Raw genomic sequence first — 21,163 nt, 5'->3', positions numbered from 1 at the left:
CACATTGTTTTCAAAATTGTTCTCTGATTTAAAATTTGAGAAGACCTGAACGAAAAAAGGAGGTCAGTGTAGAAGTGATAATCAGAAGAGATGGTGTTTTGCCACTGATTTCAGTAGAATTAGGAATTTACTGAGGAGGTGCTGAAGGAGGACGAAGCAAGCCTCTCTGAGAAGTTGTAGATAAAATGCTTGGGGAACTCAAAAGCTATTGTGATACTAAATTGCTTGTGGTTTCCCTCCTAAAGATGCCAGGACACTAGCTGACCCAATGAAAAGGTGAATGTGATCATGTTAGCCTTCAGAACATTGTTGGATTGAAACTATTTTCCCATGGGATTTGTACAATATTTTCCTGACGAAAGCTGATGATTATCTTTTATTTTTATTTATGCAAAAGTTCTTGCTGACAGTATAATCCCTGGTTTAAAGTGTAAATATAGTTCTTAATCAGATTTTTACACGTCATGGATGAGGTAATGTGAGCTTTTTCCTGGTATTTGTGTTTTGGGTTGATTCATGTTCTTTGCAAACATATTTGTGCTCCAGATAGATTTTATTACAACTAATAGGAAAAAAATATGTGTTTATTTTAAAATTGTCCCATATTGAAAAGATGTTTTAAGATCAGTGCTAACAATGAGCGATGTTATACAAGCCACTGGGATAAAATTCCTTTCAAAGTGATGTGAGCAACACATGAGCTATTCTGGATCACCATGGCTATGTTCTCAACTCATCTGCCAGGGGTAGTTCCACAAGGAACAAACACGTTTTGATAGTAAATAATGCTTTCACTTCCTATATTTTTGGGGTTTTAATCAAGGTCTGTTCCTTTCCTCAAACTACCCACATGCTTCATGTATATGTTATTTTTCTCAGTTTTTTTTTTCTAGAAATAATATTTTCTTCTGCAACTTGCTGAAATCCGTTTTTCTTATAAAGAGATGAGAATCCCTTCCCTTCCTTATGATCTCCTGACATGTTTGCTATTGTTCCTGTTGGTAAATAGATCTGCTATTATTTAGAATTTCTGCTAAGGGGATGGGTCAGAGAAACCAGAGATAAACGTGAATGTCTGGAGGTTTTAATAGCTCTTTTTCTCTCCTCACAGCATTCCCTTATTCTTGCGAAAGACAATGGGTGGGTCTAAATACCAGAATGCTTGAGGTTATTTTTACATGTTGTCTGTGCTGTTCGCAGCATGCTATGCCATTTTGGAGGATCTCGAGCCACTCTGACCTTATGGCCCTTCACCATGCCTTGGAACTGGAGTACTTGTAGCAGCTCAGCAGCACTTTGAAACCCCAGAGCCTCCTTCTGCCCATGGATGGGATGCCTGTGTCTTGTGTCAGCATTGGACTACAGAACTTTGTGATTTCAACATGTTGACGTACAGCTGCAATTGGTCTTAACCCTTGCCCTTTCAGTAAACGGAGGAGCATGTCTTTTTCTTCAGAACAGCTGTTGACTCTGGTACTGTGAGTCCAACGAAAATAAGCCATGCAAATGTTTGAACAGCTCATCTTTACCGTATTTGCTACCAAAAAGAAATAGAGAAGGAATTAAAAAAAAAAAAAAAAAAGGAAATAAAAGGTTCATACCTGTGAAGAAAAAAAAGGACCTGCAAATGCTTTGTAGTTTTTAGACTCTTCAATGTGACACACACCGTTTCTCCAACACAGCAAACTTGATTGCACAATGAAGACTGAGATTTTTCAAAATACCAGTGGAGTAATTTTCTTGTAAAGAAGGTTTACTTTTTGGTTTCTCATACCCAGGGTACTCTGTACATCTTTACTTATTTATGAACAGACTATAGTTTGACATCATATAACTGAGGATATGTATAATAGGATTAAAGGCTATTATAAGCCTTTGCCTTATGGTACAGCAACTACTTTTGATTTTAGCACATTACAGAGTAGTTTAAAATATGTCTAATTTAAACTAATAGGTACATCACTGAGACAATCATGTACAGGAAGAATTTTTTGTGTAAATTTGTAATAATGAATGATTCTTTTACATATTGTTAAGGTAAATGCTATTGAAAGATAGTAATGCCTTGTTGGTGAAGAATGAGGCCACCTGTGCACAAACTGTTGTGCAGTGCCTTATCAATGTGTTGGGTATAAATATGTAGATAATGGATTTTTTTTAGATAAATTTGTCAAGACCAAAAGCATGGATGTCAAGTGTCAATAAGAATTGGGTTTTGTTCTTCTCAGCTGTTTCTCTACCTTTTTCTTCTCTCACCTACTCTGATTATGAACGGATTTATTTCTTTCCCCCTACAAAGGAAATATAGATAAAACACAACTGAAGAGGAGTGCTTTGCTGTCTTCTGTTTCCTCTTTTAAAGTTAACATATTAACCTTTTTTTAAAGTATTGAAAAATTAATTAGCAGATCCATTCCATAAAGAAATAGAGAGAGAGAATACAAATATATTTTAAGACATGACTTAAACTGGAATCTTGGTACCAAATTGTTTTTGTCTCATCCATAAATGAAGGAAACGATCATCATTGTTATTTTTAGAAATTAGAAATGGGAATATTTTGGAGAAATTGGGCAAGAATAATCATATACATTTAATTTTTTTAGTCCTCTTCCACCAGGAGTCAGATTTTCCTAAGATATAACATCCATTGCCGGCAATGGAAGTACTCAATTAGTTGTCACCAAGGAGTTAAAATTTGCTTTTTTCTATGCCCATTTACAGGACAAACCTAGACTGTGTCTGTCTGTGGCTTGTGACTTTTCTAATCTTGAAGGCTATGCGCTACTTGGTCAGATAAACTGTTAGTCTGACGTTTCAGCTTGAATTGTACCAATTCCCTTTACCCGATTTAAATCTCTTCATTGAAAAGAAGCCTCGGCTTTGTTGGTTCATTCTCCAGCTTTTCTTCTTGTTTTCTTTTGCTAGAAACACCAGCCTTGAAACAGCTACCTGCAAAGCTACAAAGCACCCATGTAGCTACACAACAACACCCTTCTCTATTGGAGGAATCATATTGCTGCTAGAATTCAATGTTTGTGGATTGCTTTATTACCAACGGAGAGGTTTTTATCCTACCAAGACTTGCACATGTGCTTTACTTTACCCAGTACGAGTACTGGAATTCATGCAGTACTCACATACGTACATAAAGCACGTTGTGGGTAGTTTTTAGAATTGAGACTATGATTAGCCTTTTTTTTTCCTCAAACAAAGTAGACAGTGATGGGGAGTTGGTTATCTTTTTTTTTTTTTTTTTCTCTTTTCAATTTTTAGTCACTTATGGACTGAAAAAAACAAACAGTTTATCTGGGCCTTATTGTACAAAAGTGTGTTGTGTCCACAATTGTGTACAGAATTTTTCTTCATTAATTTTGTTTTAAATTAATAAAATTGATTTGTGAACGTATTAAACAATTGTCTTGTATGCAAGTCTATGATATTTCTGCCGTCTAGGTTGGCAACGAGGAGACATTTCTCAACTCTTTGCTGTCACGAGGCAGAAATTTTTCACCTGCTTGTGCCTAACTGAGACATTAAATAGGATAAAAAATATTTGCATCTAGTTTAAAAAAGGCTCAGTTAGATGGGCAGCAGTAGTTTTGCTTATCAGCAGGAGCTGGAGAAGGTCAGTGCAGAATGCGTTGTGTCCTGGAAATGTGCGCCCAAGTGCCTGATAGAAGTAAATGCCAGAACATTAGATGCCGCGGTGCCTCTGAATGTTTTCAAAAAAAATCCATGTGCTGAATGGATGATTCCCATTGTTCAGGCATCTCACTCAGGCCTACAGCAAGTCTCCCATCCTCTGAGGATCTACAGGCCTGAACATCTCTGGGAATTCAGGGCTGGTACTTGTCTTTTACAAGCATGGAACAGGGCTGCCCTTTAAATCAGGGGAAGAGTGGCAGTGCCCTCCATCTTATGGCAGACGCTTTATTGTAGACCCATGAAGTATTGATCCAGGGTGTGGGTTCAATTCTCTCTTCTAAGGAGCAGGAGGGACATGCCCAAACCCACACCCTGCCTTCCACTAGCTTATCCTAATTAACAACTTTTAGACTAATCTGACCAAGAAACATCCTCCACTCCTCCTGGTCCTGCTGTGCCACTGTGCACAAAGGGATTAGTTGAGCTAGAGACTGCAGAAAAGAAGTCACTGAACCGAAGAGTGAGTATGGCTGCATTGAAGGGAAAAACAGGATCAGCTGGGAGGAGACAGATGTGTCCATCAGCCATATATGGTTGGTTTGCAGTGGCTGGTGAAGAGCCCGCTTTGCTCCTCCGCCCATGACTGAGAGCCTTGAGTGGAGGCCAGTGCACACTTGTGCTCACGTTCTGGTCTAGTGAGACCTGGGTTTTGTTGCTGCATTGTGGTATGGCTTCAAAAGAAGAGATGGACAGTGTCACAAGCTAAGAAAGGCATGACTTAGTCAGGTATGGGCTTGTGTCTTCTCAGAGAGAAAAGGGGTTAAGGCAGCACAACTTCTTTTTGAACTAATGGTCCAATTATAACAGCAGTGACCAAAAAGAGTGCATTGCACCCATCCCAGCATGGCGTAGCATTCACTGGTGTCTGCTGTATTTTCTGAGCAACTTGATCCTACTGACATCTGAGGTGCTGGAAGTTCCTGGCAAGTCAGGTCCTTAGGAGATTTAGGAGAAGAAATGTCTGCTTTCCCACTCTCTGATGGCCCTGAGAGTGAGCCAGGAACCAAGACTGGGCATATGTAAAGAGGTGAAACAATGCAAACAGCTCCTAATTTTACAAACTGCAGTGTCTGATAATTTTAGGTAAGGAACAGGATGATAGTTTCATTGCAGAATCAATGAAATTGAGCCTTTTGTTCATATTTCCATCCCTTTCTTTTAAAGCTGACAACCTAACAAATGGAAGCAAAACCAAGAACAACCAAGGAGCTGCTTCTATGTATTTGGCACTGCCATGGAAGTTGGATGCTCGGAGTTATATCATATCTATATGTTTTCAGTGCAGCACTAAGGGCGCTAGTCCACTGCGATAGGCACCTAAATCATCTCTGAAATCAGTGACTTTCTTTTCTGAGCCTTTCAATGCTCAGAAAATAATTATTTTTTAAGGAACTTCATATGAAGACCCTACTTAAATCTCATAAGAAAGCAAGGATTCCTGTAGATGGAAGGGCATCGTTATGATGTAGGTAGCTCATAACATGTCAGTACTGCTCGAAGTTTCCATTTCTTAGATGCTCACTGATAGCAATGTTCAGCTGTAATAGTTTTAGTTCTGAGAATAAAACACATCAAAATCATTAAAGCTATGTAACTTTGAGGTAGTGCCAAGAAAGTAAAATTAATAATTAGTATTATTTATGTCTTTCATGACTAGAAAGCATGCTCAGTGAGTGGTATCTTTGCCTCAAAAATGCTTGCAATACAAGCCAGTAACATATTGTTAGAAATTCTCTTCTGCCTTTTCATTCAAATGTCTGCTTCTTTCAGCATTGTGAATTCTGCCCTGCGACATGAGTAGAGGATGGGTGTCAAGAGACATGTTGCTTTGTATCGTATGCTAAGGCAGAGGCACAGTCCTGCACCCATCTCCCTCTGTTCTTTGTCAATGGTAAGGCTGCACAGCTGCCACTGTTACCGTTCTCCTTTCAGCCAGGGACTGGCTCTTAACAAAACCGTCCAGCTCTCTTGTACCAGCAAAGGGCTAGAAGAAAAAGGCAAAAAGCAGGAGAAAACAGTCAGCTCCCAGGCTGAAAAAAAAAAAAGGGAGAGGTGTGAGGGTTGCAAGGCTCCAAAGAGGGTCTGAAGGTAACCAGGGAGGGTCACTGAGCGAAGCTCCCAGCGCTCCCAGGTGGCCTCCCAGCAGCTGCCCAGTGCTCTGCCCAGGGATGTGATGGGACAAGGGGCTGGTGAGAGGCCTCACAGTCTCTCAGCTATGCTGTTCCCCCTCATCTGCTTCGTGATGCAGATGACCAGCTTGGCCATGGCAAGGAGGACAAGGACGTGCTGTATCCCAAGACAGGCCTCGGAGGAGGATGGTGTAAATCAAGAGGAGTTTGGTTGCATTCCGTCTTCTGGATCCTCCTGAACCTCTTGCCTTGTCTCTGTTATCTCTGCGCAGCTGCAGCATAGCCTCTCACCATGTGCCAGGAGTCCCTTCACAGCCTATTAACTGTGTGAACCTATATATATACACACCCCCCTCCACATACCCCCAGCCCCTACTCCCACACACACGTATGTGTTGCCCAGCTTGGTTATGACAGTGGAATTAAAATGGTATGTCATTGGGCTTGTTGACTGACTGACTTTAAAGCAAATGGTTTGTGGTAGAAGACACCCCTACCACTCATTCTCCAGCAGAGCTATGAGATAAAGAAAACTCTTACTTTTTCCTACCCAAATCATCCTTCTTTATAACTGTTTGTCAGCATTTCATTTTAAGTGAATGCAAATAAACTTTCACATTCTGATACACTGAGGAAAAATATGTTTTTCATCCTGTATTAATATTCTACATTGCTATTTCTGTTTTTTAAGTGGCTATTAGTTCCTGCTAATGGTGCTAGAATAACAGTGAAAGGAAAACAAAAGATTTGGGTTTATCCAAAGGAAAATACAGCTCTGCCAGCTCTCATGGAAGCCACACGATGTTGCCAACTAACACCTTGTGGAAGTCAGCCCAAGGCACAAGTAAGTCTGTTATTAGCCATCTGCCCTTTCCATTGCTTCACCGCCGCTGGCAGTTGTTTTACTGGGAAGAGGTATTTGTGGCTTGGGTTTTGTTTCTCACCCGCTCTTGGAAATCTTTTGCGTGGACTGCTGACTGCTGCTCCCCGAAGGACTGGCCTTTGACACTGTGGTATTTCCAGTCTAATGTATAGATGCAGCATTATTTTCCAAAGTGGGAACTGAAGCATTTGCAAAGGAAGCCCCAGTCTGCTTCATTTTCTTTGTTGCCAACTCATGTCAGATTTGACATGGAAGTGAGACGATATCTAGAGACTGCATTAAACTGAGTAGCTGGGACTGCAGAGACAGGAGACATAATGCAAAGGAGGTGGAGAGTGGTTAGAAAGAGAAAGAAAATAGAAATTGATTTTAAAAACATGAGATAATAAATCTGAGGAAAAATAATCCAAAGCTAGGAGTGGGGAAGAATGATGAGTTGTCCAGCATGGAGTGAATTAACTTGAAGTTTAGGAAAGCGAATTTAATTTCTTGGCTCTGCCACAGAACAACCCAGGCGTGTTGTTAGGGCTTTAGTCCAAAAAAGGCTCAAAATCAGCAAAGCCAAGTGTCCCTGTGGCTGGCCACCAGCGGGGCATCCAGACCTTCAGCTGGGTATGCGTGCTCTTCATGGAGAGAGCTGGGAGCCTCGGTGAGGAGCTGCTGAAGCCAGCTGCCAGCACCTAAGCTGTGCACCAAAGCGTGTGCTCACCAGGAGTTTGGACACCACATCTCGTCCCTTGACTGACGACTGGGAGCCCTTTCCTGTGCGGGAGCAGAGGCACACAGCGGGACGTGCCCCACGTCCTGTGCAGCTCCTGCTGCTCACCCTCTCTGCAGAGCCTTAGTAACTAGTGACCACTCGCACAGGATACTGGTGACTTTAGTCCAAGTCCACTTTCAACCCCTTCCAGATCTATATGTTATACTCCTGGAAGCTGCCTGCTGTGAGTATTTTCGGAGAGTCAGACGATTTTTGTGGGAGTGGAAGAAGACAGGGGAGAGGGAGCTAGGGAACATGCAGGCTCTCAGAGAAGCCCACAAGGATGGTGTTTGCAGAGCAAGAAAGCTTTGCCTCTGTATAGCTGCTTAATGCAAAAAACAGAAGGGAGGTGGCACTTAGCTTGGGGCTCCTGCCTCTGAGACATATGCTCACATCCCCGAATGACAGTTATGCCCTTTGCTATCCTCAGCAAAACTCATTGGGTGAACTGAACCAGATTCAGCAGGAGGGAGTGACGATACCTGTTTTCTCTCCTGTCCGGAGTAAGCACATACAGTTCTTGGTATAAAGATGAGCAACTGAACAGAAACAAAATCATGATATTCCCTTTTACTTCAATGAACGCTATAATTCCAGAAGGGATTATTAACCTTGCATTAAATTCATGTTCCAGCTCCTAAATCTATCTATGCAGTCATTATTTATATGTGACTCACTAAGCATTCAGTAGAGCATCTCTGTCATAGATATCAGAGGTCCACTTACATGCCATTTCTTGCTTGTCATTAATTTGGGGTCACAGGAGGTTAGTCCAGTAATATCTCCACTACACAGCAGGTAAATCCTCTAGGACTGCTCCTGCTATCTTCTTATAAAATGAGAGTTTGAAATTCAATTAAAAAGGCCCGTATTTATCCCCAGTAAAAGCCTTCCTGGACCTCTTTCATTTTAAGACAGAAGTATTTGAACAGGAATTAAAAAGCCCCCTAAACTGTATACTCAGTTCTCTAGAAGACAAAGCAAGCTCAGCAAAATAAAATGAAAACAGAAGTAATCAAGGTTGCAGTATCCCTTTTAAATGGCAATTGCGTAGAAAAAAATAAATCCTTCTGAATGTTAGCAGTCCATTTTTGTGTTCTTACAATCCAGCTGAAATCCATCCTTCTGTAATCTTTTGGTCCAACATTGCTCAAACACTTGCTCTTATGCCACTTGATTTCTCTCCCCATTGCTCTGGTTGCTGTGTGAACCAGCAGATCTGAGGATTTTGCTGAGGATCTTTGGGCATTTCCCTGCAGAAGGCCCAAACCAGGAGATGAGTGTGCAGAGTAGGTAACAGAGCCAATGTTAATACCTTCTTGGGAAGGAAGATGCTCTTGTTGCCGTTGGCTCTTCTTGCCTAACACAGGAAACAGGCTAATATATTTGTGTTTTAAGTGAAAGCTGAGGAGGGCAGTTTCTGAACTATTTTTTGTAGTTTTCTTTCTTACGGATAAGCAGAATTGGAATTCATTTACGGTGGCTATAAATTTACTTTCGTTTAAGTCAAAGACTAAATTTCCATCGAAACTTGAACATGAACTGTCTATTACAAATCCCAGACATTGGGTCACCCATTGGTTTCCGTAAGAGTTATGGGCATCTGTGCAGATCTGTAACTGTAGCAGACCCTGAAAGATTATTGGCATTTTTGCTTAATATTTGCTCCACTAGGGAGAGAAATGAGACAAACCTGATGATTGTTATGGCAACCCCAAGCCAGAGCTTTTTCTTAAGACTTTTATTTGGTTCTTGAACCTTGTTTTGCTTAGGAATGTGGTTTTATGTTATTTTCTCCTTCCTGCTGAGCAGTCCAAATCCTGAAATGGGCTGCTGGGTGAGGAGAGAACATACTGACCTCATGCTTCTTTCTTTTTTTTTTCTTTTTTTGATCATCTTTTCACCACATTTATCTGTGAAGAATTCATCTTCTATGATCCTGTTCTTGCCATTTGAACTTCTTCCTACTGGGTGCAATGTCCTCCTCCATATTCAGTGATATCTCAATGTTTTAGACATTGACATCTGAGACAGAAGCTATTTAATGCTTCCATAATTGTATAGAATACATTTCCTTCTGTTCTGAGTTGGAGAATACTGTACCTGAAATGTGCAGGAAAAGTTGCAGTTCAGATACTAATATTTTCCACAGGCTTCTAATTACTCTTTCATCTGTACCAAATATAGAGTGATGTTCAAACCTTGTGCAGGTCTCTGGCAGGACTTTGAATGGTTATGTTGTCTCTGGTCAGGTTTCTAAAAACCATTCTAGTAATTTTGAAAACATGCTGGCAAAAGGAGCCTTTTCCACAAGACACTATTTTAATTCTTAGACAGTGGCTTTCTGCTGAATATTTGTGGTATCGTTCTAAAGTGTGGAAGTACATGGGATTTCTAAACCCTCAGTTTCCTGGTGGGAATAGTTCTGGACAGATGGTTTTACTATCCAGATGACAAACTATTTGCCAATAATTTTGTAGAAATAAAAATCTTATTTGAAATGATGACCTAATTGTTATGTAGAAGAAGAATAGACTATTGTAAATGCTTCATTGTGTAACAAAATCTGAAGAGGAGCTCTGAATGCTGCTTTCAAATCAGTCTGTTAATTAGACTTTATTAGATTTGTAGGTGAGATTCAGAGGCATAAAGCATAGGGAGATTTTGGCTCTCATAGATGGAAAAAAATAATTTAATCCACTCCTTTCTAACTGGAAATGGAAAGTACACACCCTTCAATCATACTTTGAATCAAAAATGAGGGACAGTTGCAGTCTGAGGTTAAATCAAATTATTTCTACAATTCAGTAGAGATTGAGGTTTGGATTTTGGCCCTTTGATTTACTAATGCACCTAAATAAACAAATGACATCATTGCTTTTCACCTATGAGAAGGTAACTAAGTGAGAAATGCTAACCAAGATGCACTATGTTCGTGCCTGAACTGATACGTGAACAGGCTAAAATATGTGTAGCAAGTACGCCCTAGGTCTCTACCCTGTGTGCTTCCATTCCCAGTCACTCGGGTTTCACTTCCAGCATCAGTTGCGTCGTTAGTATCAGTGTGGGTATGAGGAACTCCCAAATGGACCCAGGGCCACCACATGTCGTTCCCACCCATCTTCAGATAGACTCTGTTGTTAACTTACATTTATGCAGAAATCATCAGTATTTCAGCCACCAATCACCTTCATCTTCTGTTATATCAGTCGTGTGGCACAGCAAGTCAGGAAGCAGAGGCAGCAGCTTATGTGTCCATACTCGTTTTTCTCATTAACAGCCTCAACAGCATAGATGCAGGGAGTGCTCTGCCATGGCTGGGTTCAAGCTATTCCCTGTACAGCCTTATTTCATATATCTGCAGAGTACATTCCTCAGCTCCATTGGTCTTGGTTTTTTGATATTTCATAATATTAATTCCCTACATTCACTGTCAGTGCAGTAACGCTGCAAGAATGTGGACTGCGAAATGGCAGAGCTGTGGCTTGTTGTCATGGCTTGTTGGCTTTTCTACATAGACTGGATTCCTGTTCATTAAGTTCAAGGCACTGAGTCACGTGTCAGGTCCTCATGCCTCATTCATTTTATATCTTCACTTGAAAGAGACTTTTCTGTTTCATTTTCATGTTCAGTGTTTTCCAAAGGTGGCCTGGATAAAGTAAACAAAATACCATGTATTTATGTCTATGGCTAGAGCAAAGGCTTTGTTCAAACTCATTACAATACTCCTTAACAACAGTTTGCAAAATTTAAGTCTGTCTAAACAATGCCTGGAGGAAACAATTGCATTAAGTGTATAAATAAAATTAATCATTGGTTCTCCAAAACGTAGATTAAGCATGCTGTTAGTGATATAGTTCATGAAAAAATAAACTACGCAGCCCTAGCTGTCAGACTATAACCAACTCTGACATCCTAATATATTCTTGTAAACCTACAGTGGTTTGCAGTTTTCTTTGCTGCAAAAAGGAAGGGAAACAAATATAAATCGAAAGGCAGGGCTATGATTTGAAATTACTCAGCCAAAAGCTGAACCCATACAACTGTGTCATTTTATTTATCCATCAGCACCAATGTTTTGTTTTGCCAGAGCTCTCCAAACCCTCAGCTCTATAGCACAGACAGTAAATCCTAAAGAATCATGTGTTAATAACACTAATTGGCACAGCTGCTGAAAAAGTCCAAAGACAAAAAAACAAATAGGATAATGCTAAAAGCCTCTGCCCACAAACCTAGCTTGTGGTCTCTGTGACTTTGCCACAGCGTTTCAGCTTGCCAGATGTTGACTATATCAGTCTGCAAATATTCTACTATTCCTTCATTTAAGAGTTGTTGAGGTTGCTTGGTAGATAACGACCATTCTGGATCCTTAAAAATAAAATAAAAGCATAGGATAGGATAGGATAGGATAGGATAGGATAGGATAGGATAGGATAGGATAGGATAGGATAGGATAGGACAGGATTAAAAGCAGCAAAATAAGTAAATTGTTTTGGTTGAATAACATAACTGATGGAAAGACAGCAATTATCACTTATCTCCCAGAAACGGAAAGATGGGCAGGAGTTTCGGAGAAAGGATCAGCCAGGCTAGGAGGAATGATTTGTCTTAGAGAGCATGTTCTGTGCCATGCCAGCACCTTGTTCTGTGCCATGCCAGCACCTGTGGTTAAGTTTAGAGTCCATGTTAGCTGAAATATTTTGTAATAGTTTGGCTGAGACTTAACCCCCCTCTTTCCAGAGTGGGAAGGAGAGCCTGCAGTGCTCCATGGTGGGAGCAGCTGGGCTCATCTGACTGCAGCGTGGCCATGTATGACCCTCTTTTGAATGAGGGATCTTCACTTGCACCTCTGCTCCACTTGCGGGAACACCTAAGCTCCTTCAGAGCTAGAGCTAAAATACTGGACACTGTGCAGAGTTGTACAGCATGTGTATCCCCTGGACACTGCACTAGGTCCCATAGGAAGGCAAAGTATGAATATGGCCAGCATCAAAAAGCCCCTGTTCTCATCAACTGCTGCCCTCCAAACAATGCACACCATGGAAAAACACTTTTCTGTTCAAGCTGTTGTCTTTTGCGAGTCAACAGTAGTGCATTAGAAGGAGAAAAAGGACTGATGCAGTTCCAGTGTCCAGGATGACTGGGTTGTGTCCTTTGAATCCCCACGTCATGCTGAGCAAGTAACTTATCAAATCTATCTGGCATCTTTTATCTCTTAGTTAAAAAATATCATACACCAAATAGCTGTTGGACACTGGCATGATTACACTTGTGAAGCATTGTGCACTTCTCAGACATGCAAAAAAATGTTAAATGTTTTCAGTAATGTCAGTATTTTGTTGTATGTACATTTCCATTTTAATTGCATGTTATTTCTATTTCTATTGTTTTATTTTCTTTACTGACCACAGATCCCAGTGAATCAACCAGATGTCCTGATGTTTGTGAGACAGTTGAGAGGCGTCCCTGCCCATGACAGGGAGGTTGGATTAGATGATCTCTAAGGTCCCTTCCAGCCTATGCCATTCTATGATTCTATGATTCTATGATTCTATGATTCTCCTCTTCCTCCTCCTCCTCTGCCTCTGACTTTCCATGTGGTGTGTAGGGTGCAATAAGCAACAGAGAAAACAGTCATCCTTGGCAGCTACACAGCAAAAGTTTAGGGAGATGACACTTTCTGCTCTCTCACCCCTCTAAATTCAAGGCTGGTGGCTCTGTAGGGAAGAATCTCGTCTCTTGTTGAATTTGGTAAGATATTCAGAGGAGAAATTCTCCTACAAGCAGAGCTTATAACTCCGCTTCTGCCCTGGGCCATGGCTCCCACATTGGCTACTGTCGAGGTGTGTGTCAGATAATTACAGCCCAGCAGCCTTTCACATTTTGTGAAATTTGAACTGGAATTGAATCCTAGAGCTACTGTCTTAGCTAAAGTGTAAGGATGTTGTGAGTGAAAGGTTTGGTTTTTTCTGAAGGAAACAATCTGAGTGTGAGGGAAGAAATATACAGAAAAAGCTGCTTCAATTCCAGTGTTATTAGACCAGTTCCGACCTACTTTTCTCTCTCCCTTACCAAATCTAATCCTAAATTCTTAATAAATCTCTTTTTCTTCCTCATATTTTTCATGCCCGATTGGGTACACAGTAATTGGGATGGCTAGTCAAGGAGTAGGGCAGTTGATTATTTTGTTTTCCTCTGTATTTTTTTTTTTTTAAACTGTGAGGATATATAGAAAGAAAGTCTTGACAATATGAGCATTTGATTAAAAAACTGTTAAAAATAGTATGTAAACATTTTTCTGTAACATTTGTTCTAAAATATAGCATCTGGCAAGTCAGCTACGTCTGAAGCTGGAAGTGGGTTTAGTGATTTATCTCAGCAAAAGCTGGTTCTTCTAAAGGATGCAAAATTGTTTAATAGAGATTTATCCATTAAAAAAAAAATGTGAGCCTTTAAAGGCCTGTCAGGTGCTGGTAGAGATTGCAAACTCCATGAGCAAAAGAGAAGATGTTACCCCTTGTACTGGCTGACCTCCATGTGTCAAAGGAGACACTGCCGTGGCAGCAGTGCTAAGGAAAAGATTTAGCTTAGAAGACCTGCCTTCTCTATGCTTATTTATTTTGTATGGGCATCACAGCCTGGGTCTTTCAAGGAGGCTGGAATGAGAACACTTGTCCCACTTAGGATGATGTCATTTCTGCCTTAATTCATGATAATACAATCAGCTCACGTGTGAGAATACGTGAAGAACCACTATAGATTTTCTGGAATATCTGGGTTTACTCAATTGTCTAATGTCTATACTGCCTATTTAGTTTCTGATCTTTTTGGTCTAAATCCTACTTTACATTTGATTTTGTTAAAGGATGTATTACATCAATATTGCTGTGAATTTTTTGTTTCCTGCTTGCAGTACAACTTAATTCTACTAGTGTCTGTACTTGTCAGCTGGGGAAAACAAAAATCTCTTATGCAAGATGAAATTTTGCATTCCTATCTACCCATCTGCTCTACGCACCCGTGGTTACTGCCAACCACACCTGTACTAGTCCCACTCTTCTCCAGGCAAGCTTTTGCCCATCACAGATGCTGCTTTCATGCATCACTCCTTCCTTCAGAGCATTCTCTTGGACTACCTTGGACTTCTGGAGGGCAGACTTCGGCCTGTTTAGGAGCCTGGTTGACAGTCTCTTGGGAGGCAATCCTGAAAGGCAAAGAATTCCAGGAAAGTTCTTGTTCAAGAAAGAAATCCTAAAGGTGCAGGAGTAGGCTGTCCGCATGTGCTGAAAGATGATCTGGCAGGCAAGAAGACCTGCCTGGCTGAACAGAGAGATTTGGCTGGAGCTCAGGAAAAAAAGAGAGTTTATGAACTTTGGAAGAAGGGGCAGGCCACTCAGGAGGACTACAAGGATGTTGTGAGGTTATGCAAGGAGAAAATTAGAAGGACCAAAGCCCAACTAGAACTTAATCTCGCTACTGCCGTAAAAGACAATCAAAAATGTTCCTATAAATACATGAGCAACAAAAGGAGGGCTAAGGCGAATCTCCATCCTTTATTGGGTGCAGGGGGAAATATAGTGACAAAGGATGGGGAAAAGGCTGAGGTACTTAATGCCTTCTTTGTCTTGATCTTTAATGGTAAGACCAGTTGTTCTCTGAGTACCCAGAACCCTGAGCTGGAAGACAGGGACAAGGAGAGGAATGAAAGCCCCATAATCCAAGGGGAAATGATTAGTGACCTGCTGCATCACTTAGACACACACAGGTCTATGGGGCCAGATGGGAACCACCCAAGGGTACTGAGGGAGCTGGTCAAGTGTTCACCAAGCCACTTTCCATCACTCATCAGCAGTCCTGGCTAACTGGGGAGGTCCCAGTGGACTAGATTTTAGCAAATAAGACACCCATCTACAAGAAGGGCCAGAAAGAGTATCTGGAGAACTACAGGCCTGTCAGTCTGACCTCAATGCCAGGGAAGGTTATGGAGCAGATCATCCTGAGTGCCATCACACGGCACGTACAGGACAAGCAGGTGATCAGGCCCCAGTCAGCATTGGTTCATGAAGGGCAGGTCCTGCTTGACTAACCTGATCTCCTTCTATGACAAGGTGACCCACTTAGTGCATGAGGGAAAGGCTGTGGATGTTGTTTACCTAGACTTTAGTAAAGCCTTTGACACCATTTTCTGCAGAATTCTCCTGGAGAAACTGGCTGCTCATGGCTTAGATTGGCATATTCTTTGCTGGGTAAAAAAACGGCTGGATGGCTGGGCCTAAAGAGTTGTGGTGAATGGAGTTAACTCCAGCTGGTGGCTGGTCACAAGTGACATTCCCCAGTGCTGTTTAGTATCTTTATCAACGATCTGGACAAGGCAATTGAGTGCACCCTCAGTAAGTTTGCAGACACCACCAAGTTGGGTGGAAGTGTTGATCTGCTTGAGGGTGGGAAGTCTCTACAGAGGGATCTGGACAGGTTGTATCGATGGGCTGAGGCCAATTGTATGAGGTTCAACAAAGCTAAGTGTCAGGTCCTGCATTTGGGTCACAACAGCCCCATGCGACGCTAGGGGCTTGGGGAAGAGTGACTGGAAAGACGCCTGATGGAAAAGGGCCTAGGGGTATTGTTTGGGCCTAAAAGGGCCTCGGTATCCCTGTTTGTTGCAGGGGGGTTGGACTAGATGACCTTTGAAGGTCCCTTCCAGCCCTAACCATTCTATGATTCTATGATTCTATTGGTCGACACAGCTGAATATGAGCCAGCAGTGTGCCCAGGTGACCAAGAAGGCCAATAGCATCCTGGCTTGTATCAGAAATAGCATGGTCAGCCGGACTAGGGAAGTGATAATCTCCCTGTGCTCAGCACTGGTGAGGCTGCACCTAGAATACTGTGTTCAGTTTTGGGCCCCTCACTACAAGAAGGACATTTTGATGCTGTAGCATGTCCAAAGAAGGGCAACGAAGCTGGTGAAGGGTCTAGAGCACAAGTCTTATGAGGAGTGGATAAGGGAACTGGGGTTGTTTAGCCTGGAGAAAAGGAGGCTCAGAGGAGACCTTATCACTCTCTACAACCACCTGACAGGAGGTTGTAGTGAGGTGGGTGTCGGTCTCTTTTCCCAAGTAACAAGTGATAGGATGAGAGGAAATGACCTCAAGTTGGGCCAGGGGAGGTTTAGACTGGATATTATGAAAAGTTTCTTCAGCAAAAGGCTTGTCAGGCATTGGAACAGGCTGCGCAGGGATGTGGTTGAGTCACCATCCCTGGCGGTATTCAAAAGATGTGTAGATGTGGCACTTAGGGACATGGTTGAGTGATGGACTTGGCAGTGTTAGGCTAACGGTTTGACTCGATGATCTTAAGGGCCTTTTCCAACCTAGATGGTTCTATGATTCTATGATTCCCAGGCAGCAGCAGGGGGAGAGGCTCTTGATCCATTCCTTGTGCCCGTGATAGCATACTAGGAATGCTTTTTTGGTTTTAGAAAGCATCTAGTCAGGCAAAATAATTTCAGTTATTTTCACTCATACTCAAAAATTGATGATTTTTAGAAGGAAAGCACATAAATCAGGTGGAAGTTGCTAGAAATATTTTATCCTTATCAGCATGAAGTAAGAAAATTTGTGGTCTAATATCGACAGAACATGGCTTTCCTGGGTTAAAATACACATTTACCTCTGCTACTGGTTTAGAAATGCTTTTGGAATACACAAAGGATTTTCAAAAATAAAAGCATGGTGCCTCAGGGAGTACCGCCAGTTTAAATAACACGTGAAAAGTATTTATGAGCCTTTTTTTATGAGGTGGTCAAAGCAAAGACCATCCAGCATGTAACATAAGACTGGCTAAAGAAGAAAGGTTTTTTAAAACCACATTGGAGAGTTAAGCATGAATGGAATTTTATTTCAGTCTCTATTGCTTATTTAAATTAATGATGTTTTCAGGTGGAGTCTAAATGATAATACAGATCAAGGTGAGTTTTGCCAGGGAGCTGGACTATTATTCAAAGAATGTTACTGACTAATGTTGAAATAATTCTAAATAGATAATAGGTTTAGTGAATGGGACTTTTTAAATAAATTCAAACATTTTCAAATTCACTGTAATTGTGTCAACCCGTTCTTTAACAATGGAGATTAATATTCCTGAATAGTCCCATGTACCTTAACAGCAGATCTGCCAGTACTTATCCAGTGTGTCCAACCACAGCAAAGTGCAGAACAGAGGTCATTGCCTCTTGTTTGGTCAGGCGGTACCAGCTCAGTAGTTCCTGCAGACTTGTTGTAGAGTTAATGAGGTTTTTCCTACAATAAGAAGCAGCTCCAGTCCATGCCCATGTCAGGGGATCACCTCCAGGTCTGATTCCTGAGATTGCCAAACCATGGCCTGTTTTCTTTAGCTCCTAGAGGGGCTTCAAGTGCTAACACTCTAGACTGATCTCCCACACGCTTTCCTTCCACTTCATACACACTCACTCACACTCTGGTTCCAACTCTTCCCTTCCTGTCCCTAATTTTCTTATCTCCACATAGGTCTCTGAGTTAGAAGACTGATTACAGACAGTTGCGATCTCAGGTGTTTTCTGAAATTCAAGTCCAAGGTACCTACTGACCAATCTCAGTAAGGTGAGCTTTATACTTCTTGAATTATACCTCACTCACCAGGGAGACTGCACTGACTTCATATTATTCACTGATTCTGCATTAGGCTTCACTGCAACTGTGCAACTACTTACAGGGTTTGCAGAAGTAAAGGTTGATGAGGATTGACAAGGATTAAAATTGACAAGGATTAAAACTTGTGAATGGACATTGTTTTATTCCTGTCTTAGTTATGCCTGTACAGATTTAATTACTTAGGATATTCATTAGAGATTACTTTTGCAATTACTATGCTAGCAAGCAGGGTGGAACTGAAGAAAATTACAATGGGACTACCCTTAACTGCTTGAAGTAAAACATGGACATAAAACCTCAATGTATTCAGAACAAACTTTATCTGAAAAAAGGCGAGCTTCTAGCACACTATTTATGTGACTTCATTGTGAATAAGATTGGTGAACTAATCTGGATGCAAAATCAGTTAAAAATTTTTTTTTTACGATGTTTTGTTTTGTTTTTTTAACTGGGAAAATTTCTCGTAGGCTGGTATCACTGTTGACCATTTTGTAACGTCAAACCACAGCCTCCTACAGGAAATGTAAATAAATCCTGCCAAGGGTGGCATGGAACTTCAATAACCTTAAACCATTTTACACCTAAATGAGAGCATCTGTGGAAGGGATTAGCATGCTGTAATTTATGTGCAGTGACTTCCCAACTTGAGCTGATTTTGCCTTAACTTTCCCGTGTGTCCCTACGCAGATAAGGAGACATGGAAAGAGCATGGGCTGAGCTAGTTCAGTCACTTCATGGAACGATTCCACGAATCTGGGTGTTTGAAACTGATCCTGCACAGAGACTCCTTGATTTTGGCGGAGGAGCTTCACTGAATGGACTCATATCACTCACAACAATGCTGCAGCTGAATAGGTTTTTCAGCAATTTATCGTTAGCGATGAGGGCAGTATGTCTGTCTTGGTAACGATTGTCGTTCAAGAGCATGCTGTTGGCTATGGTAATGGAGATTAAAAGCATTTTAAAATGAAACAGCTGCAGTCTCTCAGTTGTTATTCATTAACATTTCATTGTTCAATCTGGTTTATTGATTTTCATAGTGCATAAAATACACAAAACGTGCAGAAAATCTGATACCAAATGAAAGAACAATGTATAGAGAGAATCATACAGTCTGAGGAACAGCTACAGTGACACAAGCAGTCTGAAAGAGGTTGGGCGTGAATTCACCGAAGAGAATGGACTAAGCTGCCACCCTTCACTTAAAAAGAATAGGAAAAGCTATTAAGTGCCCCTGTGGAAGTAAGTACAGAACACAAGCCTATGCCTCCACTCAAAGGGGTGTACAATTCTGCTCAAAAATGTAAACAGTTTGGGCAGAAGGGCTTTGGCCCACATTAAGTGGGATATAGTAGGATGCGTATATGCATTTGTATGTGTGTGCTTTTGCTTCTTGTAGAAAAAGCTGTGCAGATGCAGTGACAGGAAGCTCAAAAGCAGAAATCACCAAGAAGAAAAAGAGCTTTTGTGGACAAGCTGCCCTACAAATTTTGCTGCTAAACCTAAAGCTGTCTCCTATCACTTAATAATACCTGAGTTCAAGAACACAGGGCTTGTAGCCAGAGAGAACTGCATACAAGCTACCTGATTCCATCATCAATTTCTCTTCATAAAGAGAATAACCTTCAAGCCTCCATTTTTTTGGCATAGCTAATCAAATTGAAAAGGGTAACAATATAATCTGCATGAACAGTACAAACTGTGCCTGGTGGTTAGGGAGCCAAACTGGCATCATCCAGATCCCAGGGAGGCCAACGGGATGACTCTGATTTCACCCAAAGTGTGCTTTGGGTCAAGTCCAGCAGTAGCATATGTATCATCTAAGTGTATATTGCTTCCCTCTCAGGGTAACCATTGTTTTAACTTGAAGTGGTTATAAAACAGCAGCACTCTGATAGCAAAGATGTCATCCTGTCACTATGATGCTAGTTAAAGACAAAGAAGACGGTTTACGTCAGTGAAGCGCTTCATTCTGCCAAGGACCACTCCTGCTTTGCAAAGCAGGAGCTGCCTCCAGTGCTGCCTCTGTCCCTGCCGGGGGTCAGGGCCATGAACGTATGCAGCCAGCATATGCCCTGACGGGGATGGGAGCATCTAAGGCCTCCGGGCAAACCTCATGAAACACCATAATGTGATTCCCAGGCCGTTTTGGACACTCTCTTCCCTTGGACTTCATGCACAATGAAGCCATAATGATATTCTCAGTGTGCCTGGGCTCAGTGCCATATGAACAGCAGATGTATCCTGGCAGAGGAATAGTCCAGCCTTAGGCACTGCTTTCCTATATTTTGGGAGTATTTCAGGTCTGGCACCTCTATGATATTGGTCGGAGAATAACATTTGGCTATGTCACTCGTGCTGAACACATTAATTAACCTTATTAGAGCGCCTGGCTTTTTCTGTAGCCTCACAATGTAGTTTGTAATACGGACTATCAGCTTTGCTCTGCGGAGCCAAACACTGACCTTCTTCTATTTCATTCTCCTAAAGCCTTTTTTCCTGTGATTTTAATTTACATTGCTAGATAGTCCAAGCATTCTTAGACTACTATCTGTCATCTGTCTCTCTCTAGCATACAACAGGCACTTACCTGGCACTATAAATGTAATAATGATAATAACAGAACTATCTCTAAGTGTTTATTTGAATACACTTGATAAACCCAAGGGAAAGACTGAATGCAGTGACGTATTTCATTAAAAGACAACTGATGTTTTATTTAGCTCAATAATTAAAAGTTTTACAAAGAATACCGCAGGGTGTTTTTTCAATAGCTCAGTTTCAACTGAATGCCCAAGTCAACAGGTATGATAATTGTCCAAGAGAATAGTTTTAATATAAGCAATAAAAGTTCTTACAGATTCAGATATGTTTCCCTCAAGACAATGAAAAGCGTTTCTATAGAGATTATGATGAATGTATAAATTAGTCTGTCACTCCTCTGTGCAGAAACTATAAAAGGCTCCCAAATGATTTGAGTAGTTTCCTGCAGCAGGTCAGTGATGGTATGGAG

General features: G+C 41.3%; 1 protein-coding gene across 13 annotated transcripts in view; it reads left to right on the top strand.

Moving 5' to 3' along the window:
* Positions 1–1,281, top strand: part of EYA1 (EYA transcriptional coactivator and phosphatase 1) — an 85,082-nt gene extending 83,801 nt beyond the window's left edge. For all 13 annotated transcript variants that reach the window (XM_086609392.1, XM_086609391.1, XM_086609390.1 and 10 more), the window contains one exon: positions 1,201–1,281. In XM_086609392.1, coding sequence (XP_086465518.1) covers positions 1,201–1,281 — 81 coding nt within the window. The remainder of the gene's footprint in view (positions 1–1,200) is intronic.
* The last annotated feature ends 19,882 nt before the right edge of the window (positions 1,282–21,163 follow it).

The sequence above is a fragment of the Tauraco erythrolophus genome, chromosome 3 (genome assembly GCF_009769465.1).
Source record: "Tauraco erythrolophus isolate bTauEry1 chromosome 3, bTauEry1.pri, whole genome shotgun sequence".
NCBI lineage: Eukaryota > Metazoa > Chordata > Aves > Musophagiformes > Musophagidae > Tauraco > Tauraco erythrolophus.
The sequence above is the reverse complement of the archived record's forward strand: the minus strand, read 5'-3'. Positions and strand labels throughout refer to the sequence as shown.